This window comes from Lucilia sericata, unplaced genomic scaffold, assembly GCF_015586225.1.
Source record: "Lucilia sericata isolate MDLA Ls3-8-SP2 unplaced genomic scaffold, ASM1558622v1 Contig000023F_arrow, whole genome shotgun sequence".
Classification (NCBI taxonomy): domain Eukaryota; kingdom Metazoa; phylum Arthropoda; class Insecta; order Diptera; family Calliphoridae; genus Lucilia; species Lucilia sericata.
This window is the reverse complement of record NW_023994061.1, coordinates 1,144,084-1,167,737: the sequence shown is the minus strand read 5'-3', so window position 1 is coordinate 1,167,737 and position 23,654 is coordinate 1,144,084. Positions and strand designations below refer to the sequence as shown.

The 23,654-nt window shown below is 32.1% G+C and overlaps 2 protein-coding genes across 2 annotated transcripts in view; one reads left to right on the top strand and one right to left on the bottom strand.

The window, feature by feature from the left end:
- The window catches only part of LOC119609406, a 261,260-nt gene that overhangs the window by 127,294 nt on the left and 110,312 nt on the right, over positions 1 to 23,654 (bottom strand). The window lies entirely within an intron of this gene.
- Positions 8,612 to 14,429, top strand: LOC119609396. Its single transcript, XM_037964158.1, has 3 exons — positions 8,612 to 10,818; positions 10,883 to 11,097; positions 14,359 to 14,429. The coding sequence occupies exon 1, from the start codon at positions 9,248 to 9,250 to the stop codon at positions 10,676 to 10,678; it is 1,431 nt and encodes a 476-aa protein (XP_037820086.1). The 5' UTR covers positions 8,612 to 9,247; the 3' UTR covers positions 10,679 to 10,818; positions 10,883 to 11,097; positions 14,359 to 14,429.

Sequence of the window (23,654 nt, the reverse complement as noted above, 5' to 3'; positions counted from 1 at the left end):
TAAAAAAATATTTAAGTTAATTATAAAATCTAGTTAAAGCTTCTTGCTAAACGTTTGCAGTTCATAAAATAAACCAAACCCTTTTGTAGAAATTAAGTTAATTAAGTAATCATAGGGTTTGAAAATTGAAATACTTAATATTAGTTTATTTATTTAAGGATCTTTGCTGGTAGTATTTTCCTCAACTTTATATGACAAAATCCAAGAAAATTTTAACTAGAATTAAACTGCTCTTTTGCTCGGAAAGAAGAACTTTAATAGAGCTATTCTTTAAGAAAAGTCTAAAGGTCATATTAGTAACCCCAGTTGAGATATATTTAAAGTTAAAATTTCCTAGTATTTCACCATATGTTTTTATGCTTGAAAAAAAGTTCTATAAAAAGGGCTTCCATTTTCTTCTTTTTTCTTTATTACTTACACTGTTTTCTTATCATGATTATGCTTAAGGTGTATATTTTATTTAAGCGTTTATTAGCTGATAAACAAAACTAGATAAAACCGAAAAAAAGCACATTAAGGCCCAACAACCTTCTGCCACTAAATATGCACAAAAAAAATTCTTAAGCCACCATAAACAACTACCAAGTTAAAAAAGAATTTCTTATTTTTTTTTAGAAAAAAATTATTTCATAAAAAAATGCAAAACAAAAATACTTGTAAATTATCGTATGAAATTGTAGACCAGTGCTGGGTGTGTTGTTGAAATTTTTATTGTTGCAACTTTAGAAAAGCAACATTTTTTTCTTTGCCGTTTATTTTTATTTTATTATGATTTTATTTAAAGATTTTTTTTTATATAGCTATACTCTTATTACAAATTTCAACATACAAGGAAGTGTAAATAAAGCTGGACAAAAGAAACTTATAAAAAAACAACTCGTGTTTTTTGGTTTGGTTGGCTCTAAACAAAGAATCTAAAGGTAATGCTTACTACAAGGCTTTTAGCTAGGAACAAACCACTAAAGAAGAAAGTTGTTGTTGGGTTAACACCCATCATAATAAAATTAAAAAAAAAAAAAATCTTAAAAAAAAAACAATTGAATTTTTATTTATAGTGTTGAAATGTTATTATTATTTAAAACATACAACCACAAATTCTTAACACTATACAATTACATTTTTAAAAATCTTTTTTCAGATTTTTAACGAAAGTCTTTTGTTTGTTAACCAGAACTTTAACTATACAATTTTGTTTAGAAAATAAATTTTAAGTTGAAAGACTAGTAACGGTAGTTGTAGCTTTTGTTATTTGCCTTATTATCTTTTAAAACGAGGAAATATATCAATAAAATAGTCATAAAAATATAGCAGTAAACCTAAAAAAACAAAATTCTTTTTGTTTATGATATTTTTATCTTTGACAAATCTTTAGAAATTGCTTTATGATAGTTAGAAATGTTAGAAATGTCAATGCTTAATGATACAATGTGAAATTGAGAGAAAAAACCAAACGGAAAAAGTAATTTTATTACCTTTTTTAATGGTTGTATTTGATAGGACTTGTTGATTAGTTTTAATTAGTTTGACCTACATTTGACAAAGATGGCAATCTATTTTTATTATACCTATTTTTTATATTTATAACTTTATTAATTTCTTAGAATTTTTATTCTTTAACATCAATTTTCAAAATATATTGTTATTAAAAATTTATAAAAATTTTTTAACATACCCTTTGCTTCCTTTAATCTTAATAATTTCTTTTTTTTTTTTGCTTTTACCAAATATTTTGATGTTTCTCACTTGAAGTTGAAAACTAAAATGTGCTTTTAAAACAAGAATCTTAAACCAGACGTTAAATAATCAAATGACTCAATAGGTACAGCACAACAAAAAGTAATACTTAAATAGCAAGATTATTAAAACAGAAAAAAACGTAAATTTATTTTAAATAACATGAAATTTGAGATATGTAATGTGGGTGTAAATTGTTTTTTATTTAATACCAAATATAAATTTTAAATAAATTGTATATATAATGTGGACAATAACTAATGTAAATTGAATATACTATTATAAAAACAAAAGACTTAAGACACATGCTTTCAATGTCCTGCTGAGCTTTTAAGACAATGTTAGGCAAAGAGCTCGGAGAGAATAAGATGTAGCGAGAGTCAGGTATAGAGAGTGAGAATTTGCTATTAAGCAAACAAAGACTTAAGACACATGTATAAAGCTAGCATTACTAGTCGCAAATTTCAGGTACTGATCAAGGGTTTTGATTGACTTTAATTGTTCTCATTTGTTGACAAATTCAACTAGAATAAAATCAACAGGTTAAAAATGTCTATTATTTTATTGGTTTTACGTTAATACTGAAAACCAAATATAAATTTTAGATAATTTTTTAAAATTTAGACAAAAAATTCATTAAAATTCATTTCGACAAATAAAAGACTTAAGACACAAGCCTTAAATGTCCTGCTGAGCTTTTAAACCAAAACTAGGCAGAAGTGCTCGTAGAGATTAAGAGCGTGAAAGAGAGATGAAATATGTACTCTCTACCAAACAAAAGACTTAAGACACATGTCCCACTGAAATTTCCTCCTTTATTTTCTTCAGTTGCATTCATTTGTTGACAAGTTCAACTAGAATCAATCAATAGTAACGTAAGAACGATCTAAGATTGTTATTTCTTGGTTCGACAATATTACAGAAAGACTTAAGACACATGCCTTTAATGTTTTGCTCAGTTTGAAAACCAAAGATCGACAAAGAGCAGAAAAGAAATAAAAGTGAGAGAGAGAAAATCGACTCTGTTGCAAACAAAAGACTTAAGAAACATTGTCCACCGCCAATTTTATGTCCTGCAGACAGGACAAACTTTGTTGACACATTTAACTAGAAACAAATCAACAGGTTAAAAAGATGTGTTATTTTCTAGGTTTTACGATATTACTGAAATTACTATAAATTTTAGATCAATTTTGTATAATTTAGACAAAAAATTAAAGAATAAATTTCGAAAAATAAAAGACTTAAGACACATGCCTGAATGAGGGAAAAAAATCGACTCTTTACCCAACAAAACTTAAGACACATGTATAAGATAAGCATTCTTATATATTTTCTGAGATTTTCTCTTTAATTTTCTTTAGTCATTTGTTGACAAATTCAAATAGATTCAAATCAACAGGTTAATAATATCGTTAGAAAGATCTATATAGTTATTTCTTGGTTCGATAGTAGTACAGAAACCCTGGTCGTTTTAGTCAGCAGGGATTCAGGTAAATTAAGGGAAAAAATGTGGGTGGACAACGAATTTTTGGAAAATTTAAAAATATAATGTTCAAAAAACAAAAGACTTAAGACACATGCCTTTAATGTTTTACTGAGTTTATAAACCATACAATGGCAAAGAGAAAGGAGTAAAAGAGAGAGATATATATAGAGATTCGACTCAGTGGCGAACTTTATGTCCTGTAGAGATTTTCTCTTTTATTCTTATTAGTTGCTCTTATTTGTTGACAAATTTAACTGGAACCAAAGCAACAGGTTGATAATATTATTAAAGAAACTGGAAATGTTTTCTTTGTTTTATGTTATTACCAAAACCCTGTTCATTATTGTTAACAGGGTTTCAGTTTTGTTAACTTTATAAAGAATAGTTTCTTAACAGTTCTTTAAAATTTTAACATTTCCTTATTTTAAAGAGATTTATAGGATAAATAATGATTCCAAATATTTACATGAACTTCTCTACTACGAAATATTGTTTAATAAAAAGCTTTTAAGTTTCAAATCTTTACATTTTAAATCCTTCCAGTTAATAAAGTTTTATGATGTTTAAATTTTCTAAAATTTTATTTTTTCCATATCATTCCAAAGTCTTTAGCATCTTAACACTTCTGCTAAACCTTGCCTAATCAATTATATTAAATATAAATTTAAATAGTTCGATAATGTCTCAATTATGTCAGGCTATTTAACATGCACAGACAAACAAAAAACAAGCAACAGCAGCAGCAGCAGTTACAAATCGTCTTTATACATTAACAACATTGAAACTAGTAACAAACGTATAAGTAGAAGAAAAAAAAAAAGATCAAAGCCCTCTGCAAAACAGTTTAAACAATGCAATTTATAAAACTCCAACATGTTGTAATGGATGTTTTTTTGTTGTTGTACCAACTTTTCTAGTTGCAATCAACAACAAAACAACAACAGCAGACGAAATAAAGAAATAAAACAAAATTTAGTTACAAATCACTTATGCGTGCCAAAAAGGCGCTTGCCGGCTTAAGAGTTATACCTATGTGAATCTTTAGGATTTTTAGTTCAGATTTAACTACTTTTAAATTTGCCTTCATATACAATATAGCCAAAGACACACACATGACATTTGCCACACTTGTTAAAGCACGAAAATGAAAACTAAACTCAGGAAGGGTTTATAAACACTGACGTTGTAACAATTTTGTTAAAACTCTGATTTTTTTGTTTAAGCCTTCTGTTTTGTTGTTGTTGTTGTTGCAGTTGTTTTGTTAAATCTTTTTTAGACCAAATACACAAAAGGGTTGTAAATCTTAAAGACTTTAACAATATATCAAGTAAAGTAAGCATTTATGTTGAGGAAAATGAAATGAAATGAAAAAAATTGGACTCATTGCTTTAGCAATTTATTATTTTTCACAGATTGTTATTTTTCTTAGTTTATTTAGTTTTTTATTGTCTACATGATCTTCATCTATATCAGAGTATATCTTCTGCCTCTTACAACTTCTCCACATACATACATTTCATGTCACAGTGGTATGTGAACAACTTTATATAGAAAAAAATGGCTTAAAGAACAGCTACAGACAAAAAAAAAGAGTTTTATGTTTAAATTGTTTATACAAAAATTTATTTGTTTTTATCTTATTGTAAACAAACTCATCCACGTTATATGAATTATTGTTTAAAAATAAACAGCGTTTTATTATTTGTTTGACTATTAAAACAAAAAAAGTAAAAGAACGCACTCTCGTATTGATTTAGTATGTGTTCCTTTTACAATGTAAAGAAGTGTCCTTCTCAGCGGGCAATGATCTTGGGCTTTTAGTAGCTGTATATCTTTTAGCTGGTACTTTAATACAATACTTAAGTTTGTCAACAACTGTGTGCAAATAACATGTGTGTGTGTGAGCGAGTGTTTTCATGTGTAACTAGAAATGTTTGAATTGTTAAAGGGAAATTCAAATATTATTGCAAATTTACAAGGAATTTTAAACGGTTTTTGCGTTTTTGTTTAATCAGCAAGAGTTGAGCAAAAAGCTTGAGAAGAGAAATACCAAGAAATTGTATAGGAATTAGAATTTTTAATGTAAGTACTTGTTAAAGTTAAAGTATGACTTAATGACAAATATTTGTTAATTTGTGATTTGCATGCCCTTTAGCAAGAATAATGTCTTAAGATTTTAAGTTTTTTGTTAAACTTTAAAATTTCTTAGAATTTATTTGCAATATCTCTCTAATTAGCATAAAGATGGAGGATTTTAAATTGGTTTAGTTAAGGAAATTTGTTTAATGAATCTTTTTGAATCATATGGTTTTTAATAAACAAAAAAGCTGTTTCATAAAAAAGCTTAAAAAAAAACAAGAGAAAACATTTCCAAGCAATTAATACGTTTACAAAACTTCAATTTTTGTGTTAAGAAAGCTTTGTTATCAAATGCTGCAAAAAAGAGCATTTTTGCAGCTTTTGTGTTAAAAAAGCTTTATTATTAAAAGATGCAAAAAAGAGCTTTCTAATAAAAGCTCTTTCTAAAGAACAAAAAAAAAAAAAAATAGAAAAAAGCTTTAGGGATATCAATAAAAATTTATAAAAATCACTTTTAAAATAGAAAGCTTTATCACAAAAAGAATTTTTAAAGTCTTGCCCAGAAAAAAACAAATAAAGCTGTTTAATAGGCAAGCTTTATTTTTTTAATAATTTATTTTTTAATAAAAATCTTTCTAAGAAAAGTATTTTTAGAAAAAATTGTTTTATAATTATTTTGTTGAATAAAGCTATTTTATGTGTAAGCTTTAATAAAGTTTTTTTTATTAAAAAGCTTTATCACATAAAAGCCTCGCACAAAAAAAGCTTTTTCTAGAAATATTTTTTGATGAATAGAGCTGTTTTATGGGTAAGCTTTATTAAAGCTTTCTTTATAAAATCGATTTTCATAAGAACACAAAAAGCATTATCAGAATTAATGTGAAAGTTGTTTTCTTCCATAATATTTTTATAAAAGTACATAAAAAGCTTTATTATAAAACATTATTTTATGGAAAATTATATTTCATTCTTTCATAAGAAAGCTTTTTAATATCTCCTTGTAGTGTTGTTGAAAAGCTTTTTACTTTTTGTAGAAAAAGGAAAGTTTAACGAAAGGTTTTATAAAAAATTTCAACAGTCGACGAATTGTGATAAAAAGAGGAATTTATTAAACAATTCCTGAGAAAAACAACTTTTTTGAAAAAGCTTTCTAAAGAGAAAACTTTGCAGATGATATTCTTTGATTGTTTCTGTAGTTTTGATAATTTTTTATTACCAGAAATCTCCAACAAAAATGCCGCGAGTTAGATATTGAAAAATATTGAAGAAAAAGCTTTCTATAGTAAAGTTTTCTCCAAACATTTTATTTTATATAATTTGGTTGTAGTAATGTAACAGTTCAATAGATCTTTCCGTTTGTTGTTTCCGAGTCGACAGTCATTAATCGAATGTGAATCAAATCATACCTGATTGAAGATTCAGTTATTGTGGGAACATAATTAGTTACTGCAAAGAAACAGCTTAAGAACTACCATAAAAGTAAAAGTCTTCTCGTAAGATAAATATTTCCACAACTCATATTAATCACTTCAAACATTCTAAATAAAATGTTTCAAACTAGTTTTCAATAGCTAACTACAATATCCAAACAGAAAAATGTATCTTATTTTCATTGAAAACTATTCTTCAACAAATAATTCCCATTAAGTCCTTTGTTACTTAATGGTTTCCGTTTTACCAATGTGTTATACGTATTAGGAGGTACGTGAGTTAAAACCATAAACCTGCCAATGATTAAGTATTAACAACGGCTTAAAGGTGTTTTTTTCACCTTTTTTAAAAAAAACAGAAACGCTTGCTTGTGCAGACACTTTTCCTTAAAGGAAAGAAACATCAAATGTATTTGTCTAATTACGTTGAGTTTAAATGTGCAAAACATTTATCATTTTGTTTTAAGACAATAAATAAGAAGAAGCAGATGAAAAAGGTAGTAGAAATAGAAAGAGTCGTAGAGAAAAGAACAGTTAACTATGGCCAAATCTGTTTTGGTTTTAACTAAATGATTAAGTACAGACATACAGCCAAAAGGAAGTTAATGTTGTTTGATTTCCTCATAGTTATTCTAATACTCACGCAAACTCATAGATACTATATTACATGCTAACATACCTAAATGTTCTTATTGTTGTTGTTGGTTTGCTGGTATTCTTAGTGTTAACAACAAATACATGAAATAGTTTTAGTTGTAACTACAAGAACGGCGCGTCTAGGCACCAGTAACTTCGACATTTAACTTGACCATTTTTTTATTAGTTGTTGGCTTAGGCATTTTTGTGTTTTTTTCTTATTATTTTTAAAGTAATTCTCTAACACTTAATACTTATTTAGTACCGGTTAGTTTAGTTAGTTGTTTAGTTGACTGATTTTGTGGCAACTAAAGAGGATGCTACAATTCCAACCAGTTTTTTTCTTGCAGTTTGTGCAATTTTAGTTAAGCTTTGAGGCTGCTGAAACTGGTGGGTGCTAAAGAGTCTTGATTTTCATAATGTTGGTTTTTTCTATATTTATTTGCTTTTAGCTGCTTAAATTAACAGTTACATTCTTAGATTTCTTAAAATAACCAACGGCATACTTTAAGACTTGTTAGGCAAATGAAGATTTTTTTCGAGGTATACATATTGTTGGTATTAGTGATGTTGCTAGTCTGGTTTTTTCAAGTTTATAGTATTTGATTTTTTTTTCAAATTTAAAATTTTTTTGCAAACATTTTATTAAACATGTTAATTTTTTTGGCTAAAAAAACTGGATTTTTTGTATAGAATTAGAACAGGATTGTTTAAAAAAACATTTATTAGTAAATCATTAAAACTGAATAAACTGGTTCATGCTTATTATATTATTCTATAAATTTTCAAAAAAAGAACATTTGTCAACAAATTAATTAAGCTAATTTAAAGAGATGTTTTTCAAATTTATTTTTAAATATTTTTTGCACTAACAACAATTTAATTTATAGTGTAATAATTTACCAGATTTGTTTGTTAATTGCGTGGTCATTTAGAACGTTTTCTTTTATAGAATTATGTAAGATTAAGATTTTAATTAAATGAGTTTAACGCATACATTTTAAATAAATTTATTGCTGAAATGGAAATGTATTTTTTTTTATAATTTTTCAGACTTCTGATCTCCTATTAATGATTTCTACAAAACGATAAGAGAAAATATAGCTAAGCAGGAGTTCTCTTTAGTACACTAGCAAATGAGCAAATGAGTCTATAGTCTAGTCTATAGTCTAGTCTATAGTCTAGTCTATAGTCTAGTCTATAGTCTAGTCTATAGTCCGTGTGGAGTTGTCAGATCTCCGTGTGGAGTTGTCAGATCTCCCATCGGACGCGTCCCAGGTGGCGGATAGGGGGAGCTAAGCATGGTCTTTTTCGACACATTGGACATAATGGTCGAAAACGACGACGCTAGCTCGAGATAAGGCAGACCTGACTAGATACATTTTTGACAAATGGTCTAACAAGCCTGTCATATCTAGATGAGTGCATGAATCAGGACAATCTTTTATCACATCAGTGGATACATTTTTGACAAATGGCCTACTGATATGTAAAGAGATGGTAGAGTGCTGATATGATTTATGGTACACCTGATAACAGGCGGTCATATATGATAACAGGACTTCTCCTGTTCCCCATGCACAAATCCGCGGACCAAAACTGTCAACCCCACCCCCATCCCCATATTTCCCAATCCACCTAGTTTATCCCTCTTCAATCCAATCCCAATAACCCATTCCCTCATCCCCCACTTGTAAGGTTAAGGTGGTTGGAAGCAGTGCCGAGAACCTGAATGGCTAGTTAGTGGTTAAAGAGGACTAGTCGTTAACAGCTCCCCTCCGATGCCAGGGCACGGATCGGTTGTAATGCTTAGCCTAGCCCACGTACGCCGTCCCTGCGTGGGTCGTCCACCCATTACGCGCCTACTCGTGGGAATCACATGGAGAAAAAAACAAATAAACAAACAAACAACAAACAACCCGTGGAAAGCCAGTTGGGGAAACCTAAACTGGTGGACTGCAAACAGCCTGCTATCCAACCTTCTGGTGATAGCACGGCTGAACGCAGCGAGGAAATCTTGTCCGTAGTGGCAAGCACCTCATCAGCTGCACAAGCCTTAGCTGGTACGCCAGCAAATACCCCTGCCTCGGGCACTGCGGACCAAGCAGTGACCCCCGCGACTTCTGGACAGGTTGGATCGTCGAACTCGATGTCGGGTCCAACTAATGCCCCCTCAACCGCCCTCACGGCTAACGAAAACCCCCCTAGTCGCAAAGATCCATCTAGGAAGGCTTTTGTTCAAAGGCGTGCCGCCATGCGTTTAGTCGAGCGACTTGGAGTTAAGTCGGTCGATACGCTTACCCCGGACGAAAAATCGTCCCTAGATTGGGCTAAAGCCCTACTGGCTCAGCCGGAGTGTTCTGACCCTCCTACAACCTCAGATGCAGCGGACCAAGCTACATCTGCAGGGCCTAAACGGCAGCGATCGGAGGAAGAACATGCTCTCCAGGCAGTCCCACAGCCGAAGACTAAACGTCAGAAGCAGTTCGAGACTCGTATAGTCAATAGACCCTACAGCGAAGTTGCCAAAAACCCGCTGGTTAGGGCCATTGTTGACAAGAGTGTCAACGACGGAGCTATCTCCCAGGATAAATGGTTGATAATCCGTCAAAAAATGCTGGAGGTGTATTGGAAAATTCTCAAAGAGAATCCCGGTCCATCTCCGCAGAATGATGATGCTGGCTGGTACCAAGGTCACATCAAACTGCTGGCGTGCACGAACGAGCGCTCAGCAAACTTGCTTAAGTTGGCGGTTACGTCTATAGGGGAAGTGTGGCCCGGCGCGAAACTTGACGTGATCCCGGTTAGTGAGATACCTCGCAGACCGAGATCAATCACGGTTATTCCGGCGGAACCACACGAACCAGAGGCGATTCTGGCGTACCTTCAGAGTGGAAACCCTGACCTACCTACCCACAATTGGAAGGTAGTCAAGGTCTCCGAACCTGAAGGTGCTAACAGAAAGGCGGTCGTGGTCCTTAATAAGGAATCGTTGCCGTTACTCCGAGAGAAGCAAGGCAAAGTATACTACGGATTTGATAGTATCAAGCTGCGCGTCTACCGGGGTGACGACAAACTAGACCCCAAACCGGTAAGCACGGACGGAGGAAAGGTAGACGATACCACTAACTCTGACGACCAAATGGACGCCCAATCAAGTACAGACTTGATTGGGAATCTATTTGATAGCCAGGGCGAAGTGATTGACGAAGACGAGCTTCTGAAAACAGACCCAGAAGACGCCGACGTCACAATCGTCTACGACCCTGACCAAGATGAAGGTGATCCAAGTGAACCTTCACCACTCTAAAGCAGCTTCAGCTGCATTACACCTCCACCTTGGATATCAAGGGGAGGATATAGCGTTGATCCAAGAGCCGTGGACCCATAACGGCAACATACTTGGAATCAACGTAAAAGGCTATAGAATACTATACGCAAAAGGCACAGGTAACATTAGATCTTGCATACTTGCTAAAAGCACCCTAAATATCTTCATTCTATCTGATTACAGTGATGAAGATACAGTAACCGCAGCATGGGAGACAGAGGAATCCACAATGTGGATCCTCTCCTGCTATATGGCGCACGACCAGACAGACCCCCCGCCAAGTAACACGGTCGTCAGGGCAGTAAGTGCAGCAAACGGAAAACGCATCCCTGTTATTATAGGCGCAGATGCAAACGCACACCATACACTATGGGGTAGCACCAACATCAACACACGAGGTGAGTTCGTATTAGACTTCATTTTAAATCATAATCTTGAAGTAGTAAATAGAGGTTCAGAACCTACATTTGTAGTTGCAAATAGACAAGAGGTACTGGACATAACGCTTGTAAATACAAGTCATTCGCACATAATCCGAAACTGGAAAGTATCGGAAGATTGTTCCTTTTCAGATCATAGATATCTCGTATTCTCAATAGAAAATACACAGGAAAGGAAAACCCCCTTTCTAAACAGAAGAAAGACAAGATGGGAAGAACAAAATCGAATCCTGACAAGTCTTCTTCAAAATACGCCGGAAATAAACAATACAGCAGATATTGATAGAGCTGTAGACAACCTTACACGCTCTCTTAATCAAGCAACAAGAAGAACATGCAAACCTTCGATACCAAAGGGTAAAAGTAAACCTCCTTGGTGGTCCTCGGAAATAGCGAAGACTAGGAATAGATGTCGCAAACTTTTCAATGAGGCCAAAAGATCAGGTGAATGGTCCACATATAAAGCCTCATTGAATAAATTTAAGAATCAGGTTAGGAATGCTAAACGCTGCTCATGGAGAAGCTTCTGTGGTAGCATCGAAAGCTCTTCAGAGACAAGTCGTTTATGCAAAATCCTGTCTAAATCACAAACCGTTCAAGGCTACATCCAAAAGCAAGACGGTGAGTGGACAACGAGTGGACAAGAATCCCTACAGGAATTAATGGACACTCATTTCCCAGGTAACTTACCATTAGATATTACAATGGAAAGACCACAAACGTATTGTCAAACCCCGATCGGAATAACTATAGACGAGGGAATGATAAAATGGGCAATAAACAGCTTTAACCCATATAAGTCACCGGGCCCGGACGGCATAATTCCAGCTGACCTGCAATATAATGCAGAATTAGTTATACCATGGCTACTTGAAATATTTCAAGCCTGTCTTACATGGTCATACGTACCAGAACAATGGACCAAATGCAGTGTGACGTTTATCCCCAAAGGAGGAAAAACAACGCACATTAAGGCAAAAGATTATAGGCCCATAAGTCTATCATCGTTTCTGCTTAAGACCCTAGAGAGGATCATTGACGTCCACATAAGATCGTCAATAGATCCTATGCTCCTATCTCCCTCACAACATGCCTACACCAAAGGCAAATCAGTTGAGACGGCCCTACACTCACTAGTGGGACATATAGAAAAGTCCTTGGAATTTGGTGAATACACGTTAGTGGCCTTTCTGGACATAGAAGGAGCCTTTAACAACGTCAAACCCGACATCATCATATCAGCTCTAGAAGAGCTCGGTATTGAGACATCAGTGATTAAATTCATAAAAGACCTTCTTCAACACAGGATTATCCGTTCTAACATGGGAATGGCATGTATTCAAAGAATGGCAATCAGGGGCACACCTCAAGGTGGAGTCCTATCACCACTTTTATGGAATGTGGCCATAAACAGCCTACTAATGAAACTGGACAACCAAAGATACAAGACTGTCGCTTACGCAGATGACGTTGCGGTAGCAGTATCAGGTTTCCATCTGAATACGATATCTCAAAGACTCGAATCAGCACTCAATCTACTAAGTAAATGGAGCGTTGATAGTGGTTTGAGTGTAAACCCTAGTAAAACCGAACTTGTACTCTACACCAGGAAATACAAGATCGAAAATTTTACCCTACCTCGACTAAACGGAGTCGTACTCTCACTTTCGAACAGTGCGAAATACCTAGGGGTGATACTTGATAGTAAACTATCATGGAAGGAAAATATCACAGCCAGAGTAAACAAAGCCTTAATGGCAATGTACATTTGCAAGAAGGCCATAGGAAAAAGATGGGGACTAAATCCCAAACTGGTAAATTGGATCCATGAAGCGGTTATTAAACCTATTCTCTTTTACGGGGCTGTTGTCTGGTGGAAAGCACTGGACAACAACTCCAATTGTATACTTCTTGATAAGGTACTAAGAAGGATAGCAATCCTTATAACAGGAGCACTGAGAACAACTTCAACCAAATCTCTATTCGCAATGCTTAATTGGATCCCAACGGATCTGATAGCCAGAAAACTGGCACTCATCACTGCCCTCAGACTTGATGCCATAAATGCTTGGACACACAGGCCATACGGCCATGCGGCTATTATGAGGGAAACATCTTTCCTCCCGGGCAATATTGATTACTGCATACCCAAACCTTTCCTCCGTAGGGACTTCGGATACACAATATCCGAAAACTCTTCACCGGAGGATAACAGTTCCCCAAGAACCCTCCTGGTATATACGGATGGTTCTAAAAAAGGGGAACGAGTTGGAGGTGGCATTTTTATCCCTGAATTTGGAACTAAAATAAGCTTTAGGATACAGAATAATTGTAGTCCACTACAGGCTGAACTATCAGCCATAAAAAGAGCAGCAAATTGGCTTTGGTACTACAGAATATCAAACAGAGATATTCAAATTTGTACCGACAGCCAAGCTGCTATCAAATCCCTGATTGGTGTATATACTACATCTAAACTAGTCCAGGAATGCCGGGCATCCTTAAACAGGATGGCGAGACATTCAATAATCGTGCTCAAATGGGTACGGGGACACGGGGATTTGACTGGCAACTATATCGCTGATGAATTAGCGAAACTAGGAGCCTCAATGTCCGACAGAGACATAGACATCTTTTGCGGAATACCGCTAAAAGCTTGCAAGACCATAATAGATGGAAAGTTCTATGAAATTTCTCAGACAAGATGGCGTAATGAACCAACTTGTATCAATACAAGGAAGATATGGCCAAATTTGGACAGTAAACGCACGTCATATCTTCTGCAACTAAACCGCCCTCATATCAGCAACCTTGTTGCTGTCATTACGGGGCATATCTCATTGGGAAACCATGCAAGAAGACTTGGAATTCCCCACAACGACTTCTGTAGAAGCTGTCAAGACGAAGAGGAGGAAGAATCCATCGAACATCTTCTCTGTCAATGCCCGGCGCTAGCGGACACTCGATCCGTATATCTAGGAAAACGACTATTTGATGACTTGTCAGAACTATCCAATCTAGGACTGGATAACATAAATGCCTTCATCAGGCACAGTAACTGGTTTTAGGACCACCAAGCCATAATTAAGGCACTCACTAGTCCGCAAGGACAGACCTCTCAATCTTCTCTTCCACTTCAATTTCTCTTCTATGACTTAATCCTAAACTATCTTCTACTATCCTCTACCCTCTTTCTTTTATATTTTATTATCTTTACAGGTATCACAAAGGGACCAACAGGACCCAAGTGTGCGTCTTTGCAGCCTGAATACCTAACCTAACCTAACCTAGTCTATAGTCTAGTCTATAGTCTAGAGTCATATAGTCTAGTCTATAGTCTAGTCTATAGTCTAGTCTATAGTCTAGTCTATATGTCTAGTCTATAGTCTAGACTGTATCTAGACTATAGACTGAATCATAGACTAGACTATAGACTAGACTATAGACTAGTCTATAGTCCTATAGTCTAGTCTATAGTCTGGTTCTCTAGTAGTCTAGTAGTCTATAGTCTAGGTCTATAGTAGTCTAGTCTCTATAGTCTAGTCTATTGTCTGTTATAGTCTAGTCTATAGTCTAGTCTATATGTCTGAGTCTATAGTCTAGTCTATAGTCTAGTCCTATAGTCAGTCTATAAGTCCTAGTCTATAGTCTAGTCATATGTCTAGTCTATAGTCCTAGTCTATAGTCTAGTCTATAGTCTAGTCTATAGTCTAGTCTATAGTCTAGTCTATAGTCTAGTCTATAGTCTAGTCTATAGTCTAGTCTATAGTCTAGTCTATAGTCTAGTACTATAGTCTAGTCTATAGTCCTAGTCTATAGTCTAGTCTATAGTCTAGTCTATAGTCTAGTCTATAGTCTAGTCTATAGTCTAGTCTATAGTCTAGTCTATAGTCTAGTCTATAGTCTAGTCTATAGTCCTAGTCTATAGTCTAGTCTATAGTCTAGTCTATAGTCTAGTCTATAGTCTAGTCTATAGTCTAGTCTATAGTCTAGTCTATAGTCTAGTCTATAGTCTAGTCTATAGTCTAGTCTATAGTCTAGTCTATAGTCTAGTCTATAGTCTAGTCTATAGTCTAGTCTATAGTCTAGTCTATAGTCTAGTCTATAGTCTAGTCTATAGTCTAGTCTATAGTCTAGTCTATAGTCTAGTCTATAGTCTAGTCTATAGTCTAGTCTATAGTCTAGTCTATAGTCTAGTCTATAGTCTAGTCTATAGTCTAGTCTATAGTCTAGTCTATAGTCTAGTCTATAGTCTAGTCTATAGTCTAGTCTATAGTCTAGTCTATAGTCTAGTCTATAGTCTAGTCTATAGTCTAGTCTATAGTCTAGTCTATAGTCTAGTCTATAGTCTAGTCTATAGTCTAGTCTATAGTCTAGTCTATAGTCTAGTCTATAGTCTAGTCTATAGTCTAGTCTATAGTCTAGTCTATAGTCTAGTCTATAGTCTAGTCTATAGTCTAGTCTATAGTCTAGTCTATAGTCTAGTCCATAGTATAGTCTATACTCTAGTCTATACTCTAGTCTACAGTCTAGTCTATTGTCTAGTCTATTGTCTAGTCTAGTCTAGTCTATAGTCTAGTCTATAGTCTAGTCTATAGTCTAGGGGAAAACAAGGAAGACCAAACTCCAGATTTAAATATACCAAAGTTATCTTGAAGTCTTTGTAGTTGTTGTTTTTTTTTTAAATTAATCTATGTATCTTCCCAAATCAAACACTTATTTCCCAAATCTCAGTCCTTGATAGGTGTTTCATTATTATTATCGAAGTCTTTTAAAATGTCTCTTAAAACTTGATTTCATTAGCTGAGTGCCAATTACAATTTCTGTCCCATATTCCCAACTAAAGCTAAATATCTAAATTCTTGTAATATAGCATTAATCAAAACCTTTAGTATGCAGTGCCTTAAAACCAGATGATATCCCACACTAAACCATACACCATATCAGTGACAATATCAAAACTCATTATCAATACCCCAACCAACTTACAAAAAAAAAAAAACTCTGCATGTTGCCTTGTTTTACTACAAGTCTCATACAATTTTAACTTAACGCTTCTTTGAATGTCAACAATTGCACGCTGTTGCAACGCTGGCAACAGTTGTATATATGTAGTTGGTTCTTTCATTAAACTCCGCAGTTTTCCTCAGCTCAATTAGCAAAATTTCAGTACTACTAAATCCTTTATCATTTAACAACATTTTTTTGCTTTCATACGTTTTTCATTTATTTTTAAAGAAATAAAACACAGAAAAAGTTGTTATTTTAAAGAGCCTAGAGAAAACGTTATTGTCTATAGGTCCGTCCCTCTGTCCGTCCGTCCTTCCGTCTGTTTTGTCTGTCCCTTGTATTTGTCTGTAAATAGTCTAGTGTTTGTTTTATTTGTTTGTTTAAATGTATGTATATATTTGATTGCCTTGATGTCGCTTTACAACTTGAAAAATTCCTTTGATCTTGTGATATTTTTACAAAGAAGATGAAAATAAAATCGAACTAAAAAAAACCTAGAAAAATTAAAGGTTCAATTTAAATGCTGTTAATGTTTTAATGCAAAGACACACAAAAAAAAAAACTGAAATAAAACACATTCATACTCGTACTATTTATTTAAGCAGAGGCGGTTATATTTATCTTTAAGTCAAGGGCTTAAAAACTACAAAATGTACGAACAAAAATCTTTTTGTTCAAGAAAATCTTTTATTTGTTCTCTTTTTGTCTTTTTTACTTTAATTTTGTATTTGTTCATTTACCAAAATGGATTGTTAAATGGCATGTAAAGATAAAGTACAATCATTGGGTTTAAAAATTTAAAAAAAAAAAATTAAGATATGTCTTCTTACTTAAGGGTTGAAACTAAACATATTGATATTAAAAAAATGAGATTGTGTTTTAAAACTTGATTTGTTTTATATTTATTAAATATGCCGAATTTAGCTGACTATGTAATACTATTAAACTATTATCTCTATGTTTGCCTCTTGTCTTTTAAACTTAATTACATTGCTTAAAAATTTGAGCTCATTGTGGTCCTATAACTCTTGTTTCTTTTAATATGTCATCTTACCTCTTTAATAAATTTTAAAATGCATTTAATTTATTTATGTAGATTAGATTTTTAGTTGCTCTGGTTTTCTTACCTGTAAAGATACAAAAAAAGAATAACAATTAGTTTGCTGTTTATAAAGATATATTTTGTGGTTTATAACTAATGTTAAAGAATAAACAACATTGTTGCAGTTATCTTTTACCAAACATAACTTAAGGCCTTCTCTGTTCAGATAATAAACTATAAATTTAAACCACATTTTAAAGTCAGATTAGGCAAATATTTGACTGCGTGTGTTTAATGCTTCTATGCTTTAAGTTTAAATAATATTTTTATAGAAATTTTGACAACAGTCTATTCAAGTTGAGCAACATTTTTAAAGAAAAGTTGTTCTATAACATATAGTAAATGGTCTAAGAAACTTTTTTATTTAAAAGTGGTCAATAGTTTGAGGAACTTATTTGCGGAAAAATTTTCCTTAGTTTTCAAAAATTTTCTATATAAAATTTGCCAACAATCTATGCAACTTTTCCATAGAAAATTTCTTAATAGTCTAAGCAACTAAGTTGTTGCTAAGTTGTTAACGAATCTGAGCAACTTATGGAAGCATCTTTTATATAGGAAAGTAATCAATAATTTAAGAACTGCTTCTATATAAAAGTTGTCTACAATTTCTATAGAAAAGTTGTCATCAGTTATAAAAAGGTTGTTAACAATCAAGTCGAAATAAATTTTCCATAGAAAAGTTGTTAACATTTTGAGCAACTTTTCTATTGTTGTCAACAATGAAAACAACTTTTCAACAAAAAATAGCAACTGTAAGCAACTGTTCTACACAAAAGTTGTAATATTCTATGCTACATTTCTATAGGAAAATTGTTAACAGTCTAAGCAACTTACCAACAAACTGAGCAACTTTTCGATTGACAATATTATAATAGACTAAGCAACTTTTATATAGAAAAGCTCTCCGTAATTTCAGTCACTTTATTACTATAAAGTTGTCAATAGTTTATGTATTTTTTTTATAGAAAATGGCTCAACTGTTTAAGCAACTTTTATATAGAAAAGTTTTTAACAGTTTAAGCAACATTTCTATATAGAAATTGTCAACAGTCTAAGCTACTTTTCTATAGATAACATTCCAATAGCCTAAGCAACGGTTATATGTATATAGAAAAGTTGTCAACAAACCGAGCAACTTTTTTATGAGAAATTGTTTCGTAACTTCAGCCAGTCATCCATAGTAGGTACTTCTCTATAGTTGACAATATCTCAATAAAATAATAAATTTTTATATAGAAAAGTTGTCAACACACCGAGCAACTTTTTTTTATGACACACGTGTCCGTAATTTTACCGAATAATCTATAGAGAAGTAGTCGATAATCTTATCAACATTTCTATAGTAAAGTTATAGACAATCTGAAAAAAGTTTTTCTATATAAGAATTCTCTACAATCTGAGAGACTTTTCTAGAGAAAATTCTATATAATTTGAAAAACTTTTCTATAGCAATATTGTTTGTTTAGAGTTTAAGAACATTGTCTATAGATAGGTTGTCCTATCTAATACTAAATTTTCTATAAAAATGTTGTGCAAACTAACTACAAATTTCACAAAATTGAACAAGTTCGTTTCTTAAATCTTTTGTTTTTTTGACTGTTAAAAATTTAACAATTTAAAATAATTAAAATTTTTCTCTTACAGCTTGCCAATAATTAACATAATTTCTTGGACTATTACCTATCTATAATTTTATATTAACTGTGTTGGGAATAACTGTGTGAAGAGTGTTACATGTTCATTAATTTAATTATAAGTTAATAATACATTCTTACTAATAATGTTTATAAACTTAAATTTTAATTCAAAGTATTTTGTTTTATGTTGAAAAAAAAAAATGAAATTCCTAAAACATAATTTATGCTTATAGTTACTTATATAACCATAGTTACACATGAGTAACCTGGGATATAAAGTTTTTCTTTAGGAACACTAGCGGCAAAAGGAATAATAAAGACTTTGAAGGTAAGAAAAAAAAGACAGAACTTTATATAATTACTTATTATTATAGAAATGTTAAATTCTAAGGAATGAAATAATGAAACCACACACATGTTCTTGCCACTTTTCTTTCTACAAAGACCCACACATTTACTTTGCATAAGATCATCAATCATGCTAAGCTACCACAAAGTAGTAGAAGAAGGTTTTTGTCTTTTTTTATATGAATTTTTTATTTAGCAATTTGTGTAAAGAAATATGAAAAGAAATATTTAGCTTATAACGGAAGTATATACATACATACATACATGTTATGTAAATATTCACTTTAGCATTCTTTTAACCAAAAAGTACTTAATATGTGTTTATATAATAATTCTTTCTTTCGGAATATTAAATTAAACATGCTTAACAAAAAAAAAAGGCCAAAAATGAAATCATTAACTTGTCTTGTGGTATAAGGTTTGTTATTCTAAACTGTCGCCAGGGTTGTTGTTAATAATTCTAATTTGTATATATTATGTAAAATGCATAACAAAAGGTATGAAAAATAAAAAAAGAAGACAATTGTAAAATAATGTTTTGTTCTTGGTAACTTCTTGGTTTTTCCGCCGGAAATCCATAAGTAACAACTACATACTGTTTCATACATATACATTAATAAAATTAAGCATGGTAAGAGTATTTACAAAGAGATCCAAAAACAAAAGAATAAGAAATTGTTATTCTTTTTTTAACCACAATAATTATTTTTCTTTCTTTTTTTCTAGGTTTATTATGTTTAGCTTATTTCTTTTTCATTATTATTTATGACTTTTGCTATGACTGTTGCATTTATTTATATTTATAAATGTGTAAAAAATATGTATGTAGTATGGTTGTCTGTTCCCCTCTTCATACTTTAAACTTTTTTTTTAACCATAAACAATTTTTCAACAATTATTTGTGCATTGATTGAATTAAAATCAATTTAACCAACTATTATGTAAAACGTTAAGAAATGTTAACAAACTCCTTACATGGACTCCATTGGCGTGAATGGTTTAATGGCTTAAATGACACAAACAAAATAAACAAATTTATGCATAAGCGCGCTTATAATAGATCTATGACTCATTTGGTTTTAACTTTTTTTTTATATATATTTTCTTTTAGCCTCAAAACTTATAACTGATTTAAAATGTGAATATGTTTATTTTAATGGTTTATGCAAAAAAAGTATCATAGTAATTTGTTTATTTTAGCTTTTGGTAGGTAATTGTAATCATAATTTACATATCCTTTAAAAGGAAATTTATGTCTTTATTTACATAGACATTAACTTGATGTTATAAACATTTATTTTAAGTGCTTTGGTTATTTAATAATTCAATTATGGTAAAAAAAAGTTTATTAAACTTTAGAGAAAAAATTTACAAATTATAAATGTACAAACGTTTCTTTCGAATAATTATTGCCCAATTCTGATGAAGTTTTTAATTGAAAAACTGTTAAAAAACTAAGAAAGTTTTTAATTGAATTTCATATAGAAACTTTTCTATTGATAAGTTGTGTACAATCTAAGCAACTTTTCTATAGAAAAGTTGTCCACGTTAGTGAAAATTTCTTTAAATTGTTTTTTATCTGACTGGGATGGGTATGGGGTAGTGAAGCGATAGCGTCTCGAGCCTTGCAGGTTCCATTGAAGGCTCTCTTTAGCAATATCTGAGTTTTCTCTTCTGAGGATGTGGCCAATCCAGCGCCATTTTCTTGGCTGGACTTCAACGTCAATTGGGTCCTCGTTACAGATAGAGAGCAGATCATTGTTACGTATACGTCTTGGCCAGAATATCGCCATTATGCGCCTCAGGCATTTGTCTACGAACACTTGTAGCTTCTTTGTTATAGAACTGCTTACTTTCCATGTCTCGCACCCGTACAGTAGTACGGATTTAACACTGGTGTTGAACATCGAAATCGACTCCTCCATCTTTGCTAATAATGCTGCCCAGATAGAAAAATTCGGTGTTGTCATTAAGCTTTACTGGTGTTGTGATGTTTGTTGATATCTGCATGATCTTAGTTTTTCTGATGTTGATTTTCAAACCTACTGCCAATGCGTTTGCTTACAGTTTACTGATTTTCAATTGTATTCCAGAGATCGTATGTGACAGCAGCCATATGTCATCTGCGTAATCCAAATCGTGAAGTTGACCATTAATTTTCCATTGTAAGCCATCCCTCGCTTCACCATTAATTTTTGTGATGACAGAGTCTAGTACTAGGAGGAAGAGCATTGGGGCAGAACACAACCTTGTCTTACTCCGTTTTCCATTTCAAATAGTTCACTTTCCTTGCCTCTGAAGTGAACTAGTCAAAGTGCATCGCGGTACAGGTACCGTATTATCGCTATTAGTCTATCAGGTATCCCAATGTTCTGGAGACATTTCCAAATAGCTTCGCGATTAATGGTATCGAATGCGCGTTCAAAACCTACGAACATAAGAAAGAGCGGAGAATTCCATTCGATAGACTGTTCTATTATTATCCGGAGGCTATTAATATGGTCCGCACAATACCTATTTGGCCAAAGGCCTGCCTGTTGGCGGCGTAGGGTCAACTCTAGTGTATCACTCATGAGTGTCCAGACTGAGCAACATATTTATGCAGAAGTTAACTATAATTAGAGCAACTTTCTTACGGAAAAGTCCTCCAAAATCAGAGCAACTTGGAATATTTGTTTTAAAAAAAAAGCATTTTTTTTTTCAAAAATGTTGAAAAATTTTCTATAAATGAAATATTTTAAAGAAAACCTTTTTCTTATAGAATTTTTAACCTTTTGAATATATTTTCTTAAGTAAAAATTTTTAGAATCAGAAAATATTTTCTGTTTACACACAATAAACTTAAAAATATGAACTTATTTACAAGCATTCAAATAAATATATTATTTAGTTTATTTATGTACAACAAAGTGTAACTATACGTGTTATAATCATCCTTTTTGTTAAGCTTCTATATTTTACATAAAAACACATAGTAATCTTATTTACAACAATACTTCAGTCATATAACGTCATGACGGCAGTCTCTTGTCCGTCTCTGTATTTTGTTCATGCATATGTTTGTTTATGTTGACGATGACTTTTAACATGAATGAAACTACCACTAAATAAATAAATTGCTTTATAAATGAAATGAAAACCCGCAGTAATACAAAAATTTTCTTGCAAACAAGATGCTATAAAACCAATATAACATCATCTACTGGACATGAAACTATATAAACAATATTTGTTTGTTGTTATTGCTGTTGTTGTTAAAATAGTATGATATGTTTAAACAAAATACAACAACAAATCAGACATGAAATAATACATATAAACAAACAAGGTGGTCGTCGTTGCTTGATTATTCTTTGGAAATAAAAATGATTGCCCAGGTCCCTATGGACCTGTCTATATAAAAAAAAAATCACAAAAAGAAATACTCTAGACTAAAAATACTTACAGTTGCATATGACTACTACTACTACTACTATTAAAGCATTCATACATACAATTGATAGCAACAGTCTATAAATTGTTAACATATAGTCCAACTATAATTTAAATAAAATGACACAAAAAAACAACAAACTGCCACTACGGGCAACATTTAGCAACAACTTATTGCCTCAATAAAACAAAATTCCTTGGATTTTTATTTCAAATTTAAAAAAAGAAAACAACGAAAAACAACATAAAAACTAAAATAGCAAGCAACACAAAAAAAATATTGGTTTCATTGAATGATTTAACATTGACTTTTAATTGGATTAAAAAACTATTAAGAAAAAACTTAATTTTAATTTATGCTGAATGCTCTGCAACCATCTTTTTGCCTGTTTTTTCAAAATTTATTTCCTTTTCATCTAGTTTGGGTCCCTTAAGGCTATTTTTATCGATAATTAACACCTTGCATTTTATTATATTTGCGACATTATCATGCAGTTAAGAGCCACAGCGTGTCATTTGTATTTTATTACTTGATTGTACAATTTTAACATGTAGTGGGGGTTTTGGTTTCTCAGTTTATATTGCTAAAAATAAGATCAATTTCTTTGTTATGTTTGCCTCCTTGGATTTTTCTGCTTGTAGTTTGGTTTGCAAACATTAATGATATTGATTTACATGGAGCAAAAATTTATGTTGCAAAGGCAGATGAGAAATATCCAAGATAAAATTTTACTTTTATTGCTGAATTTCATTGGTATGTTATAGTTTTTTTAAATGATAATGTTTTGATTAAAATTTCTAAATTGGGTGATATTTTTAAAGATGATTAAAGTAGATTGAGTATTAATAATAAATATCTTCATTTAAATTTACATAGAAAAGAACTCTAAATTCAAAACTTGCTAGGTTTAAATAGTAAACATTTCTGTTAAGAATTTTACCCGTTGTTTTCAACAAAATTTTATAGAAATTTTTCTTTGGAGTAC

What these genes read in the sequence shown, in the direction of transcription:
- LOC119609396 (XM_037964158.1), top strand. Translation starts at nt 9,248, where the DNA reads ATGGAGAAAAAAACAAATAAACAAACAAACAACAAACAACCCGTGGAA.